At 32.2% G+C, this 17,004-nt stretch overlaps 2 protein-coding genes across 11 annotated transcripts in view; one reads left to right on the top strand and one right to left on the bottom strand.

Annotated features, from left to right (window-relative positions):
• LOC149033453 (vascular endothelial growth factor A-A-like) overlaps positions 1–17,004 on the top strand; it is a 122,011-nt gene that overhangs the window by 70,639 nt on the left and 34,368 nt on the right. The window lies entirely within an intron of this gene.
• Positions 1–17,004, bottom strand: part of lilli (AF4/FMR2 family member lilliputian) — a 183,509-nt gene that overhangs the window by 52,528 nt on the left and 113,977 nt on the right. For 8 of the 10 annotated variants that reach the window (XM_015326581.2, XM_015326658.2, XM_015326499.2 and 5 more), the window contains one exon: positions 3,195–3,788. The exons of 1 other annotated variant lie outside the window; for it this stretch is intronic. In XM_015326581.2, the coding sequence (XP_015182067.2) occupies positions 3,195–3,788 (594 nt within the window). The remainder of the gene's footprint in view (positions 1–3,194; positions 3,789–17,004) is intronic. One more of the 10 variants, XM_015326905.2, reaches the window with a different exon arrangement.

Below are 17,004 nucleotides of genomic sequence, written 5' to 3' on the forward strand. Positions count from 1 at the left end.
TTCATTCGCCCCCCCTCCCTCCCTCCCTCCCTCCCTATTATCTCGCTAAATTTATCTACTTTTTCTACTTTGATATTTGATAAACTAGTTGTTGTTCAAAAAATAAAACAAATTTATCTTTTAAGATATTAAACGAAAAATGTGATCTAAAGAAATTTACGATACAACAAGATTATCTCGGGGGCGAGGGAGGGAGGGGTGGGGGGGTTTAAGGGGCCCAGTGGTTAGAATAAAAACACGAGAAGCCCCGATAAGATTTTTGGCAGTAACGTTGAAAATGTAAAATGAGTTACACACACACACACACACACACACCGTGATGTACTATACATATATATCAGTTTCATTATCGGTTACTCGTGAAATTTGTCAATCATCCTTTTTAAACCCCTTCTTCTACTTCTACTTTCTTTCTCTTATCCTTCCACAAACTCTACCCCTTCCTCCGCCCCCACCCCTAAAGCCCGCCCTCCCTTTTTTTAGGCGTTATTCCAAACTAATTTAAGAAACGAAAAGGAATATGGCGAACGTAGCGAGATTCGAAAGAGCTGATTGTGAAAAGAGAGAGAGAGAGAGAGAGAGAAAGAAAAGAAAATAAAAAGATAAATAATACAAATGACAGAATGAGAGAAAGGGAGAAAGAAAGAGAGAATTTAAGAGGGAGGGAGGGAGGGAGGGAGAGGTAAGAAAGAAAAATAGAGGGACAAGCAGAATCAATTTTCTCAGGAAGGAAGGAAGGAAGGAAGGATAAGTCCGAAGGGATATTAGCTTCGTTGCTTCTCCAAGTCCTAATTGTGTAAGTACACTTAGAATGAAAGAGAGAGAGAGAGAGAGAGAGAGAGAGAAAGAGAGAGAAAGGAGAGAGAAAGAGAAAAAAAGGGTACCCTCATCATCTGAAGAGATAGGATAGATAGATAGATAGAATAGAATAGTAGACACGTATAGTATATATATATATGTTTGTGAGTATGTGTGTGCACATGTGTGTAGAAAGAAACAGAGAACCTGCTGCTGAATAGGAAGCATGTATGAAAGAGAGAGAGAGATAGAGAGAGAGAGAGAGAGAGAGAGAGAGAGAGAGATAACCGATCGATAGGCAATCTCAATGAAATTTGCACCTAGAGAAGGCACGTGTAATAGGGCTCGGCCAATCCACATACATTCCCCCCTCCCTCCCGCCTCCCTCCCTTCCACCTTCTTCTCTTTCTACTCTTATTCTTCCCTTATCATCCTACTCCTTCTACTTTTCTCATATCTTTCCTTCTCTTTCTTTAACATTCCTATACAGACAGACACCCACACAGGATTTCCATCGAAAAGCAATTCGTTTCTTGTCAACGAACCCGTTGTTGCCGCGACGGTTTCATTAGATATATGAGAAGAAAAAAAAATGATTAAAAAAATATCTAAATAAAGAACGAGAGAAAAAAAAAGGATAATAAATATATATATATGTATATATGTTTTATGTATGTATGTTGGAAGTGTCGAAGATGGTTAATTACGTTCAAATGTAACTTCTTTATTATCTCATTTTTCTAGATGATTAATATCGTTTATGTTTAAACTAGCGATTTTATTTATTCCATTTAGAAATATATTTACTTCATATATATATATATATAATATAATATATTTATATAATATAATATATTATATAATATAAATATATTTAAGAAGTATGAAATATATAAGCGGAGCAATAAACTTTCGATTTCCTAATACCAATTAATAATAATAACGAAATAAATAATTTATAGATTTAAAATTTTTGTTTGTTTAACGCCATATCCTTGATTAAATATCATTTATATCTGTTTCGTATAGAAAAAAAAAAGCAAAACCAAACAAATTATAAATATAAATATTACATTCGGTATTATATATATATATAGCTAGCGAAAATGTCGAATATGAACGTTGATAAATGTATGTGAGAGAAAGAGATAGGGAGAGGGGGAGAGATAGAGAGAGAAAGGGATAGTGTCGGTGAACGTATTTGTTCGAATAATTTGTATATTGATGAGTGATTGGTTTGCGAAATATCACGTCACATAATTGACGAATCAGGAAGAGATAACAAAGACGTTAAAAGCTGTAACGCAGTAGGATAAACGATTGTTAAATGAATACAGTGAAGACGATATAGTTATTAGACGAATATATAAATCGACGTTAGTGAGATTAGGCTATAAAATATTGTTGATTTTGAACGATAAAAAGGGATAAACACGTTAAACGAAATGAAATGAATTGAAAATAAGTGTACGTATATACGAATAAATGATGGACAAATAGAGGGGTAAAAAAAAAAAAAATAAAAGAAAGAAAAAAAGCTAAGAAAGCAGAGGAAGATATATATATGTATATATATATATATATATTGAAATCATAGAAGAATGACACGACGAAAATTAAACACTACAAACAGCCAATTAAACGGAACGAAGAACGATCAAGGTCAAGTTTACTGTTGCTTTTCCTTTTACTATTATTATTAATATGTATATATATTATTATTTTTATTATATTTTATTCGAAAATTCGAATTAATTATGTCGTAAGTATAATTTCTGTTAAAAATTCATTATCACATGATTGATCTATATATATATATATATATTGAATTGATCTAATTTAATTTATTAATTTCTAATGATTGTGTTTTTTTTTGTAGCTAATTTTGAATAATCTAAGAAAATGTTCTACATTTAGATAGTAATAATGACACATTAGTGAATGCTTAGAAAATCATTTTTAAACATAATTTTGATTCTGTTATGAGACTAGCAGTCAAATTCAGCATTTTTATTACATCCTAAGAAAAGAAATATTCAATCTATAAAAATATGAAAATATGAAAAATGTTCTTCATCGTATAAAAGAAAAACAACAATATACTCTTGCAAAATGTACAACAGAAAATTGCAAAATTGTTTCGCATATTTATCGAAGCCAACTACAACCCAGCGAGAATTATATACAAAAAGCTAAGAAAAGGTAAGAGTTAATACTTATTAATAATAATAATAATAATAATAATAATAATAATAATAATAATAATAATAATAATAATAATAAAATATATAATTATAATAATAAACTCTTATTATTATATTATTATTTAATATAATTAATGGACGACTAAACATTGAATAAATGGGACAGAAGAGCTAATAAAATATCATTTTTACGTTTTCAAGAGGTAGTCTTGGAAGCCTGGTTGCTGCCGAGTACAAGCGATTGGTTGAGATGCTGCTCGTTGCACCACTTCCAGGTGAATTTGTTGACTGACCTCTGTTGGGTGTCAATGTAACATTGGGGTAGTCTTTATTGGATGGAAGTTGGATGGGTTGTAGAGAATAATTTGTACGGGCCCCGTACGACCCTTTATTACCAATATCAATAGAAGATGGTTTAACAAAACCACTTCTCTGGTGGGAAGTAGAATAAGTTGAATTCGAAGCGGAAGTAGAAGGAATTGAGACTGATGAAGGACAATTGATCGGGAGTAAATTTGAAGATATAATTGTATTCGAATTCACCTTTGAGCCACCCGGTCTCTTGAATTCTTGGGGTGGCGGTTGTAAAGGTCTCGATGATGAGCCCATCGAGCTGCTGCTCGATCTTTGCGAGGATGTCCCTGGCTGTGATGGTGCTGGACTGGCAGGGACACCCTCGATTCCGATCAATCGTTTGGGCTCATCCAGCAGGTGTTTGACCAAGTGGTAATTGCCCAACTTGGACTGGATCTGCTGTGTCGTGCGATCGGAATTGTCTGGAGTTACCTGAAATGTGAACAAGTGAAAACACATTTATATACAATATTACATCAATATGGTAATTATTGTATTTCGTTCACACATTCATTTAACATATAAATAATCCAAATATATATCGACGCGCTTTGTTTTTTTTTTTTATCAATTAAACATACAGGGCTATTCTCAATAATTACAATGAAATTAAACAAAACGACGCGATTTCCAGATAAAACTTAATATTCCAGATAATTAAAGATTACAATACAAAGTATTCATGTATACTGAGTAGACTTTACGTACACACGCGTTTACAAACGAATTCATTTCTATAGAACAAAACAAACTCTTGTTGTGTTGTCTTCTTCTTCGTTTCTAATGATCAAACTCTCAATCAAATTCTAAACTCACTTATACCACCCTAAGCATTGTACACCGCTCTGACCGCGACTAACTTTCCACTTCGGAACTGATTAACCATCCAATTAGGAGGAATTAATACGATAAGGAGATACCGCGAGAGCCTATTGTTTCAAGTGTTCACGTGTGGGTTGTTCCTAGTAATAACGATGCCATACAATACATCAACAATGTATGCATCTCATGTACACAAATACAAACAGGACATACACGTACATATATACTGTATTACTGGAGCATTTTCCCTTTGTCTCAAGGGACAATAAGATCAAACCGTAAAGCTTAATAAGGAGACGGAGATCTTCATCCAATAAGATGAAGCGTACGTACGTAAAGAACAAAATTATAAGAGAAAGTGTTGTTAAAGAAACGTTCAAGTTATCAATATGTAATTAATATATATATATATATGTGGGATTCGTGAAAAAAATTGGACTGCTGAAAACTGACTAGACCGGGATTCGAACCACGGATCTTTCGCTTTTCGGGCGACTGTTCTTTTAACCAATTGAGCTATCCAGGGCCCACCGACCAAACCTTCTCACGAATGCCCAATAAATTTGGCATGGAGGCGCTCGTTCCACATATATATATATATATATATATATTTATAAAACATGTTATTATTTTTGTCACGTTTCGTATCTAATTTCTGCTTTCATTTTTTGCATAGAACAATCACGATGATCTTTTCTTTTTTTTTGTAGTATTCTGTAATCTAATAAATGTGTACATTAAAATAATGGATAAAAAATATCAAAATAAATAAATAAATTTACGTACACCAAGTATCTATCTATCTATCTTACACCAAACGTAATCTATAAAAATAAAAAATAAAAAACAACCAAGTCTAAAACAATTATGACATACTAATCGGAAATGACAACATTACGTATTATATATCGTTTCAATGTATTCATTCGAAAAGATATTCAATGATTAAAGATGATCGATTAGTTAATTGGAGTATAAAAAAAAAAGGGGAGAGGGAAGGAAAATTCGAAGCTCTTTTCTTCCATTAACGTTTAGGCGGGATAGAGGGGGGGAGGTAGAGCTGAGGGGTTAGAGGAAAAAGGATGGAGAATATTAAGTACTCGATGAAAGTCTGATTAAACTGCGAGAGAGCGGATGAGTCTCGAGATGACATAAATTCGATGGTCCGATGGATGAGAGGTTGCGCTAGGGTGGGTGAGTGAGTGAGAGCGAGTAAGTGAACAGCCAGAGAGAGAGAGAGAGAGAGAAAAAGATAGAAAATGAAAGAGAAAGAGTGAGTGAGTGAGTGAGAGAGAGAGAGATAGTTAAATGAGCAGGTCAGGGACTTTCCTTCCGGCCTGACGACCTCGCTCAATCTTCCCTCTACGAATCCTTCTCGTCCTCCTTTAACATCCCTCCCAACCTCCTTTCCTTTCCTTTCCTTTCCTTTCCTTTCCTTTCCTTCCCATTCCACCCCACCCCCACCACTATTACCACTACCATCACCTTCTTCCACTTATTTCTCCTTCTATCGTTTCTTTCTTCATAGTTCAAGAAACCAATACACGTCATAGTCTTTTAATAATAAAAAGACTCTTCTTCTACGGTGACATATGCTCGTAAAGTATTCAAATGATCCTATTAAATGACGATAAACATACATTTATTAACGTTAAATTTGAAAACATTTGATAATAAATACAACTTGTTTAGGTTTGAATTGAAATTTTATAAGTAAGCGTTTTTTTTTGGTTTCTGTTTACAAGAGCCTCATCTATATTTAAATATATTGATTTATCATAATTTATGATACATAGACAATATCCAATGATATGAATTTTAGACACTAATTTTATGTATAATATATTCTCTGATGTGTTCGATAATATAAATCTTTTTGTATAAAATTGTTGTTTGAGGCTTTTCTTATTCCATTAAGAATAACCCCTACTACTACCCTGTTCCTTCTATCTTTATCTTTCTCTTTATCCATGACAAGACGTTAAATTCTCTTTTACGATAGAATACTAAAGATGGAAATTTATGATTTTCAGGATTATAACCGAACGCATCATTCGATTCCAACGAATAAACGTTGCCAAATAATACGTTACAAATTATCATGATAAATCTCAAATGAATATTAAATACGAATTATACTAATGTTGTTTTAGTCGAATAAGAAAAACAAAAAAAAAAAAAGAAAACAAATACAAGTAGAAAGAATAATACAATTTATCGATTGGTTATGTTCCTTAATATTCGTAAGACAATAACAATTATTTTCAAAAGAATCAAATCCTTATTTGATACGATCGATTTCGTTTTGAATAACTGAAAACTGTCTCTCTCTCTATATAGGGATTTCAAATATTTATCATCACGTAAGCCGATTTCTAACGATACATATATATATATATATACATACGTGAATTCGTATACACACATATGTATACATGTATATACAGTATGTATGTATGTATGAATGTATGTATGTATGAATATCAATCATGAAGACAAAAAAAAAGCTTTTTTATATCGGAAGAAAAGATATCTACTAGTAGATTATTTCATTTTGTTAGTCTCGACCCAATCGAACCTAACCTGACGATAGATCGGATTAAATGTTAGAATATAACTAGTAGACGACTACTACACGGATTGACGAGGGAAAATAAAATAAAAGAAAAGAAAAGAAAAGAAAAAAATAGATTGTCGAATCTGAATAAAAAAAAAGTACGCTAACTAATATCCATCCATCGTCGTTTCAAACTAAAAAGCTCGATGAATCCTTTACGTAGATATTTGCAAGTAATTGTTCGACATATAAGCGCCTTTTTAAAGAAGATTGAATCACAAAGAACCTTTTTTTTTATTTTTTGGTCTCTTTTCTATCTTACTTTCCTTCCTTCCTTTCTTCCTTCCTCCCTTCATTCATTTTTTCTTTCTTTCTTTTTCTTTACTTTATGCGGCATAAAAGACATACGGGTAGGAGTTTCCCTTCCTTCCTTCCTTCTAACCAACCCCCACCACAACCTCACTCACTCCCTCCCACCCACTCTCTCATTCGCTGCGGCAAAAGCTTGGAAAAACCAGGCCAGCACAGCACGTTGTTGGCGTTCGAGTTAAGCTTCTTACTTCGACAAGAAATTCGACTAAGAGAAATCGTGTCTACTATTCGCGATGAAATACTATTTTTTTGCAATGGCCCAAAATGTGCCAAGGCATATTTCTTCTTCTTCTTCTTCTTCTTCTTCTTCTTCTTCTTCTTCTTCTTGCACGATTGTTTTTTAAATACATTTTACATTATAGTAAGTAAATATTATAAGTAGAATAAAATTATTCATTGTGATTTACATTTATTTTTCCTTCATTATTATCGTGAACTTTAATTAATTTTGTCTAATTATTATTATTATTATTATTATTATTATTATTATTTTTTTTTTTTAAGAATTTCATTTAACACGTTCACACCGGCGCGTACAACCGGTGGCACGCGCCGCCCGATGGGACAGTCTAGTGCGGGCCACCGGTGGTACGCGCCAGAGTGAACGTGTTAAATACACTTTTACCAATATGGATGTTATTATTAACGTTTCGAATTCTATGTAAAAATTATGCTTTTTTTTTCTTTTCTTTTTTTTTTTTTTTTAACACAGCCTGTTACGGTTGAGTTTTTTGACAGGCCCAAAATTCGACTATTAGTGCGCAATAACGTGAAAAAGCAAAGCGATAAATGCGACCCGAGTATTATGGTTATATTATATTATTATATTTTATTTACCGAAAATAATCTTAATATATATAAATTACGTGTCACGTTGTTTGTCCGCAATGGACTCCTAAATTATTGAACCGATTTTAATGAAATTTTGCACACTTTGTGCAGTTTCATTCAACTTGAAAGATAGGATAGTTTATATCTATATCTATAATCGAATATTATTTGTTTATTAACAAACGAGTCATGATTATCTCTGTTAGTTCGATAAGATTTTAAACAGATAACGGTATAAGGTAATTCGTTGACTTAAAAATGTGATAAATTTATCTAACTTAAAAATACTATAACTTCAACAAGAAGAACGTCACCATATACGGTGCCATGAGGACGAACGTGTTAAATGAAATTTTGGGAATATTTATTTGATATTATTTTGTCATACGTTGAATAAAATATTAGAATAATAATTGAATCATTTGATTGATAGAGAATGGTTGGTATCGATAAAATGAGATAAAATTGGAATATTGTGTAAAAATATTTTTTTAAATGAATTTTGTTTTACAATTGACAATCTATTTATAAGTAGGATAAATGTTGAAGTTTGAAAATGTAGTATAAATGTTAGAAACGAGTAACAACTTTACCGATGCCAATAATTGTTACTACTGTACTTTATCTATCAGTGACAAAAATACTATTATACTTGGCCAGGAAATGAGCTTCTGGTATTTACCGAAAATGGTAGGTAGACATTGAACGCGTAAAACGTTAATTACAATTCTCTTTAATTAACGATCAATTTCGTTATCCCAACGAATAGAAAAATATTCATTACGTGATTCACAGTTGGATTCTTTTTTTCATTTCATCACTACTCCTTTTTCATTATCGAAACTTGAAACGATCTTTTCTTTTTTAGCTTATATTTTTCTTTTTCTTCTTCTTCTTTTTTTACTATTAACAGAAAATCAAGCTCGGGTTGTGTTCACGAAAAAAGAAATGAAAAAGGAAAAAAAAAAAGGTGAGACATGAACCAAAACGAATAGAAGAAAAGAAACCGTGGTGGTTGGTTATCGTCGACTATGGCGAATTCTCTTCACTTCGACAAAATTTTTGTGAATAAAAAAAAAAAAAAAAGCTTCCAACCTCGTCCTTCGTTCCTCCTTTACATCTGCCATTCGCTTTGATATTACGCGAAAATAAAACCGAGAAATTCGCTGTTGGTTCACGAAGTATGAAACATCCAACGGTACGAATGTTGAATAAGGGATTTCACATTTTTTTTTTGTTCTATCCTATTTTTTTTTTTTCCTTTCTTTTTTCCATCTCCACTTTCATCTTTATACACGTTTATTCATATATTGAGATAATTTTTTTGTCGAATAATTTATTAAGACAAAAGAAGAAGAAATTATATATATATATATATAATAACCATATCCAATTAAATAATAATATAACAAAACTTATTCGCTAAATATTTTCAGTAACTGCGCGTACAACAACAACAACAACAAAAATTATTCATAAATTATATAATAATATACTAATAAATATTATAACACATTACTACTTATTACATTTTCTTTTTATATACTGTAATTCTTCTTCTTCTTCTTCTTCTTCTTCTATCATTGTGTTAATTCAAAGTTCAAGGTAAGAATCGTAAAGGATGACGTATAATACACGCAACAACCAATCAACCTATCTACGTAAAATAATCAATCGACCATAGAAAATGATTGTGCGTAAAGATACGCTTTAACTGTGCCGACTAATAAAAAAAAAAAAAAAAAAAAAAAAAAAACTTCTATCAATCCACAACCTTCCCACCCTTCCCTCCCCTCCCATCCCATCCCCCGCCCCGCCCCGCCCCGTCGCCCCTCCACTGCTTATACCCCCTGCTTATTACCCCGCTCATCATCATCCTTCTCATCGCAGATAATGTTATGTTGAAACAGAAGCGATCCTGAATACCATCCATCGATTACGATGTTATATAATCGACTATCGACAATCTCGCGAGTATAGCATATTTCTCTTGTAGATATCGTTTACGTATCTATCTATCTATCTATATATCTATTTATGAACGTGTATGTATATGTTATATATAATGTATTTCCTACAAACATAGAAAACATTGTATTATATACGTAGGAGAAGACCATGAAAAAAGTTGCAACGATTTCAACCTGGCAGATGACGTCTCGTTTGAGATTATGTCACATTGCTGACACGTATTTTCCGTTTTCTTCGAGTTACTTTAAACAATGAAGAGACACGTGTATTTTAATTATGTTGTTGCATATTATCGATACATCATTTTTTTTTTTCTTTTTACTTCTAGTATATTACTTCATTTCATTTTGTTTTCCTTTTTTTTTCTATACTTTTTTCTGTTTTTTTTTTTTTTTTTTTTAAATAAAATAGAAATATAATTTTTTTGCGTGGCTTTTTCTTTTTTTTTTTTTTTATAGAAAAGAGATAACAAATATGAATAAATATAAATATATAAATTATTATTATTAGAAGATTAAAAAAAAAAAAAAATGACAAGGAAAAGAGAAATATCACTGTGATATCGATTTAATGCAAAAATCGTTTTCTATTAACGAGTTAATGATTATTTTTTTCTTTTTCATATATATCATAAAAAAAATACGTATTTTACGACGTGGATACGCGAATTAACACGATAAGATAAAAAGTTGAGATAAATTGATAGACAGATGTTGCTCAATATGATGAAATTTATTTTTAATATGATTTAAATATATTATTTTCTTGTTGAGACGATGTTACAGTTGCTAACGCGTTGTTGTGGCTCACAATCAGTCCGATACACACGTCTCTTAAAGTCAAAGAATTACCTTATACCACCATCTGTTAGAATCTCATCAAACTAACACAGATAATCATGACTCTTTGTTACTAAACAAAGAAATAATTCGCAATAAAATAATATTGTGATTATAAATTGAGATATAATCAATCCTATCTTTCAAGTTGGATGAAACTGCACATAGTGCACAAAATTTGATTAAAATCGGTTCAGTAATTTAGGAGTCCATTGCGAACAAACAACGTGACACGTAATTTATATATATTAAGAAGAAGATATATATTAAGAACGTCACGCTCGAGTGTTTCTCTCTGACAAGCAGTCACTTAACTAAAATCTCTGTTTCATCACAAAAAGAAAAGAGAGAGAGAGAGAGAGAGAGAAAGAAAGAGAGAAAAAGAGAAAGAGATAATATAGGCGTTAAAAAGGACAAGACGTGAATTCTCACACTACACGTTTCCAACATTCTAGAACAACCATACTAAAAACACCCGCAGGCTGTGCATGCAGCCCGGCAAATCTTCAAGTACGGTCCCTGTACGTTCAAACATGAATTTTCTTTTTTTTTTTTTTTCAGTTGTCAAAATTGAACGCCAACTATTTGTTCAATACACCATCATTATTACTACGGAATCAATGTTTTAATACACCTACCGTTTTGGACGTATGCAACACGCAATGGAAAAAAGTTCAGTAACCGTTTGCTGTAGGACAAAGTTATAAAAAATTATATTCGCTTATGTCGTCGTTTTGGTAGTAAAAAATAATAATAAAAAAAATAAATAAATAAAAATAAGAATACTGGAAATACGAGAAAGAAATAGAGAGAAGAAAAAAAACTTTGGTGAAAGTTAGAAAATGTTGAGTTATTTTTTTTTTTTATTTTTTTTTCTTCACTTTATCTTTTTTCCAATTTTCTAATGCAAATTCAAATGAAAAATTCGAATGTTTATTATTACTATTACCACATACTTAATTTATTACTCTAATATTTTTTTATTAATTAATTATTAATAATTTACTACTATTATTACTACCAATAAAATTCTACATTTATGATAATAATAATAATAATAATAATAAATATATATATATGTGAATTACACGCGCACGTGCAAACACACATAAAATGCACGGTGTGTGAATACATATATATATATTTTTTTTTAAACGTGTACACAAAGTTAAGCGTAAAACTTGTTGATTAAATCGTTGAGGGGTATCGTGCTTTTACCATCGGGATTTTTGAGTGGCTCGGTTTGATTTATCGCACGAAACGTAGAGTTAATTAGCGCTACGTCCAAGTCACGCTCGTTTCTTGTCGTCATCGTCATCGTCATCATCGTCATCATCATCTACATACAGAACAGAAGAGATTCGAACGAACGAACGAACGAACACGAATACACTCATCTCGTCGTGTCGTTGAAAAATAAAACCGCATGCAGCACGTTTCTCTCCCTTCAACTTAACAACAACACAACCACCAGAAAGTTGAGCCCTTTGAAAAAATATCTACTTTTCTTCTCCTTTTTTTCTCTTTTTATGAAAAAAAAAAAAAAAATAATAAAATAATCGTAGGTAAAAAATTTTTCCTCGTTGCTAAATACACACACACACGTATCCACAAATGAATAAGCGCGTACATACGTAATACATAGAAAAAATATAGTATTATAAATTCACTTACAATTAATATTCTCTTATTTTCCTCATATATATATATATATATATATATATATATAACTTGTCAAACATTTCAAAACAGTCGTGTTGTAGTAGTTGTGTTGAGTTTCACTATGCGCTAATGCGAAACATTTTCCCCTCAAATATTTGCTTCCCTATTCGAACGTGGAAAATGATTCAGTTGCTATTGCTAACCGAACAAACCTAAAACTAACCTAAATTTAATAACAGTATGGTACAACCAATAATAAATACACCTTTTTTTTTTTTCTTGTATTACCTAACAACCATTTTACCAACATTTCTTATTTTTATAAAAAAAAAAAAAAACGACGATGATGATCCGAAGAAAAAGATAAAAAGATCATTCGAACATTTAACTTTTAATTCGATATTTTCAGATTATTGAGAATTACAAAAAGAAAGAACAGATTATTTGCAGAGAAAAAACCATGTTGCGTATACCAAAAGTCCTGCGCTGCTGTTAGTCGTAATCAAAAATAAATGAATTTCTTTTTTTCCTACTTCCGAATGGTCCAAAATGTTCCATCGTTAAAAATCAAATATACCTTCCGTCGTATTTTCCACGAAGACAAAAAACAGGTCGACAACGAGGATGGTAGTGGGTGGGAACGGTAGAGAAGAGAAGAGAAGAGAAATAGGAGGGAGGGAGAAAGGGAGGGAGAAAGGGAGGGGGTAGTAGCAGAAAGTGCGAAAAGGCGAATGAAGGGAAATGGTTCGAGTAAGAGAGAAAGAAACTAACCGTAGTAGGAAGGAAAGAATATAAGAAAGAAAGAGGGGGTGGTTGGATGGGTTGGTGACGGGGCGTGAGTAGGGTGGGGAGGGGAGGGGAGGGGAGGAGGCTAGAGGGTGGAAGAGAAGTAGGAAAGCAGCGCACGTAAAGGGCGAAATGCTGTCGTCGTGCAACGGCCCTACTCTCACCTCTTTCCCATTTTAAAATGGTACGTGCCTGGCATCGCTTTTCTACGTTTTGCCTACCCATCGTCGTCGTCGTCGTCGTCGTCGTCGTCGTCATCGTCGTAGTCGTCGTAGTCGTCGTAGTCTCACGTAAAATTCGCATTAACCGACCGACAACTCTGACGACGACGTTTGAAACGCGACCAAGCAGCAGCAGCAGCAGCAACCCTTATCGTACCCTCTTACTAATACTACTAACTACGAGATAGAGAGAGAGAGAGAGAGAGAAAAAAAACGTCCTCTTCTATCAGAAAATCCGATTGATTTGTTCTTAATTAAATCTCGATAGACTTATTATCTCGGATTTTGATTGGATTATGGAATTTAATTGATAATTATATTAATTAATTAATTATTTGAATTTGTAGAATAATTTTAAAATTTTTAAATTTTATTATTTTTTTTCTTTATACGACATATGTGAAGAAAATGAAAAATATATTGCAGGTAACTAAAATGAAAAATTAATGTTATCAAATTTTGATTTATAATTAATAATCGAAATGTAATTATCTGTATGGATAATCAAAAATAATAAAATAATCGAATAATTTAGTATTTAATAATATTTCAATAATATTTTTCTATGAAAATGAAAATATCAATTGTATTTAATAGTATCACAGAATGTGAAATGTTAAAATACGTGGATGAAGGTGTTTTTTTTTTTTTAAAGATGAGGATTTGAAACGTTAGAATTATAATTGAATATTATTTCGATACGAAAGTGGAAAAACAATAAAATCTGAGTAGATGATCAAGGGAGGGGGGAGGGGTGTTTTGGTTAGTAAGGTGATAGGAGGATAAGAATGATATTGAAAAAGGATGGAAAGGAAAAAGAATGTGAAAGGTCGTTCGAACATATCCGGTTGAACTCCTTCAGGCTGTTTACCGTTGTCCTACATTGCTCAGCCGATAATAAAGAAGTAGACTACCATTGGACAACATTATTCAGGATATGTTAGTCTATCGTTTTTGAAAAAACGATAGACTCTTCTTCTTCTATGTTACCACCCTCCGAGGAATAATATCCTTTTGTTTTTTGAACGATATTTGCAAGAAGAACAAGTATCTTTCTTTCAAACTTTTCTAACCACCTTTGAAGATATGCTGCAAGTAAAAGTAACACATTGGTGAACAGAATAAAATCTATCAGTAATATATACATTGCAAAATTGTAAGATTTAAATTCTAATAAAGGATATAAAATGACGACACACGTTGTAACATTTGTGTATAGACGTTGGGATTTTATCTGGAAAATATTCGCATGAGAAAACTAGCTGCATCATTTTGAATCGATTCTTGAAAGAATCTCGTTGAAAATGTCTCTAATACTACTACTTGTTCGTCGAATATGTCGATACATACATATGTAAATATATATATATATATATATATGTATATATAAAGTTAGTAACGTCAGAATGTGTCGCTTAGATACGTGCATGCAACACAAAAGTCAAGAGATGCTACTACTGGGCTTCGACTATCAAAGGAATATCTCTCGACAAGATGACCTCGTCTCTTCTCAGTCGTACCACCTGTTACTGCTAGCCATTCGTCTCTTTACTACATCATAATACTCGACTTGCACACTATATATGTTTTCTATTATCATATTATATCTTACTTATGCAATACTACTATACTCTTTATCGGAAGTACTTGAACAAATTCTTCATATCGAAATTCCAAGAATGTCGTTTTATTAATCCTATTCCGAAAGAAATTGTTTTAGAAAATAATTTTTAAAAAAATTCATTAAAGACAGACATTCATTAAAACGACGAAGATAATGATTATTAATTAATATATAATGCTAACACACAACGGTTAAGAAGAAGAAGAAGAAAAAATGCGATAAATTGTCGATGCTATAAATAATGTAACATTCAAGTTAAATTTCATTAGCAAGAGATGAACGAGAATAAAAAAAGAGAGAGAGAGGAGAGAGAGAAGAGACCGACACAAATTTATTATTTTAATTCGTTTCACGTTGCATCCTCATCTTCGTAGTTGGTCGGTCGTTCTCTTATTTACCACGGCATAAAAATTGTTCTCTCGTCACACGATCATCCAAGAAGTAGAAGAAGAAGCATTCGTTCGTAAACGTCCTACGCTAACCTCGAGGTCGTTAAGACAACGATTATTAATGGCATTACAAAGACTGCATAATAATGATGTACGATTAAAGAAGCATGATCTTAAAAAGAAGTCAGTGTGGTGGTGGTAGTGGTGGGATACTTAGTATTATTTAATACTATACTTCTAATGTATCGGATAAATGAGTTTATACGTTTGTTTTTTTTTTTATCTATATATTTCTTGTATGTTCAGCTTTGAAACGTTTACACACCTTCATGAACTATGTACTCGTTAAAAAGATCAACGATCGTTCGACTTTACACACCACGAGCTGAAAACGTGCCTTCGCTACGACTACGATCGATCACTTCGAAACGTCCCGAATGAAATATAGGTGGTACTCTTCAAGGTTAGTAATCATAGACCGAGTAGATAGAGATTCACCTTTCCCCTTCTCTCCCAACCAATTATCTCTTACAATCTAGACGACATCTTGAAATACTGCTACTACTACTACTACTACTTTATCTTATTTTGGTGCACGTTAAAAATTGATAATTAAACCTTAAACATTCCTCTATAATCATTTCTTTATCTTTTTTTATTCCCCTTTCTCAGAGTTTCTCTCTCCCTCTCTCTCTAATTAAATCCGTCGTCGGTGTGTACTAAGTGTAGAAATTAATGAAGTGCCATTTTAAAAGAAATTTATTTTTAACACGTTCACGTCGCGCGGCGCTGTTAATTGTGTTTCTCGCCGCGAGACGGCGCTAGTATTCGCGCATAACTTCATCCAACTGACGCTACTTTATGCTAACGTTTATAATATTGCGAGATGAAATAAATGAAAATATTACTTTTTTTTATTTTATTTTTGGTTCAATAAATATACGTTAAATTTCAATTGTTTATATTTTGCAAATTACGTAGTAATTTTTTCTATTTACCAATAGAATTATATTTTTGGTGGGTTAGTATGCACCCCGTCTGATGTAACAACGTTCAAGTGTCAGCCCCACCGGTGCTACACATTGGCGTGAACATGTTAATATTTAATTACAACACTCGAATCAATTACTAAATCTACCTAATACGTTAAATAAATCACCGGTCTAATAATTTATTCAATTATCGCGTAACAAATGATAGATGATAGGTTGCAAATTTTATTTTCTCTGTAAATCATTAGTTTGTTTGGGGGAAAAAAAAAAAAAGAAAAAATATTCATAATTTGATTTGAAATTTTTTGGTCGGGAAATTTTAAAATAAAAATGAATTACAACCGAAGCAAAAGAATAAATAAGTTACAGTGACATTGACAGACCACTTATCTATTAGCATCGAGATTAGAAATAGGAAGCCCGACCCCGGTGGTTGCAATGCGTTAAGTAACAAGAATTAGTATGCGCAAGCAATGAAGCGATAAACGGATATCTACCCTATTACATTTAACGATCAAAACCACTCTGCTTGACTTTATCGACGTTCCTTCGCGTTTATTCATCGTTATTCTCGATTAATCG

The sequence above is a fragment of the Polistes dominula genome, unplaced genomic scaffold, assembly GCF_049000335.1.
Source record: "Polistes dominula isolate Pdom_NZ unplaced genomic scaffold, Pdom_raw_medaka contig_373, whole genome shotgun sequence".
Taxonomy (NCBI): Eukaryota; Metazoa; Arthropoda; class Insecta; order Hymenoptera; family Vespidae; genus Polistes; species Polistes dominula.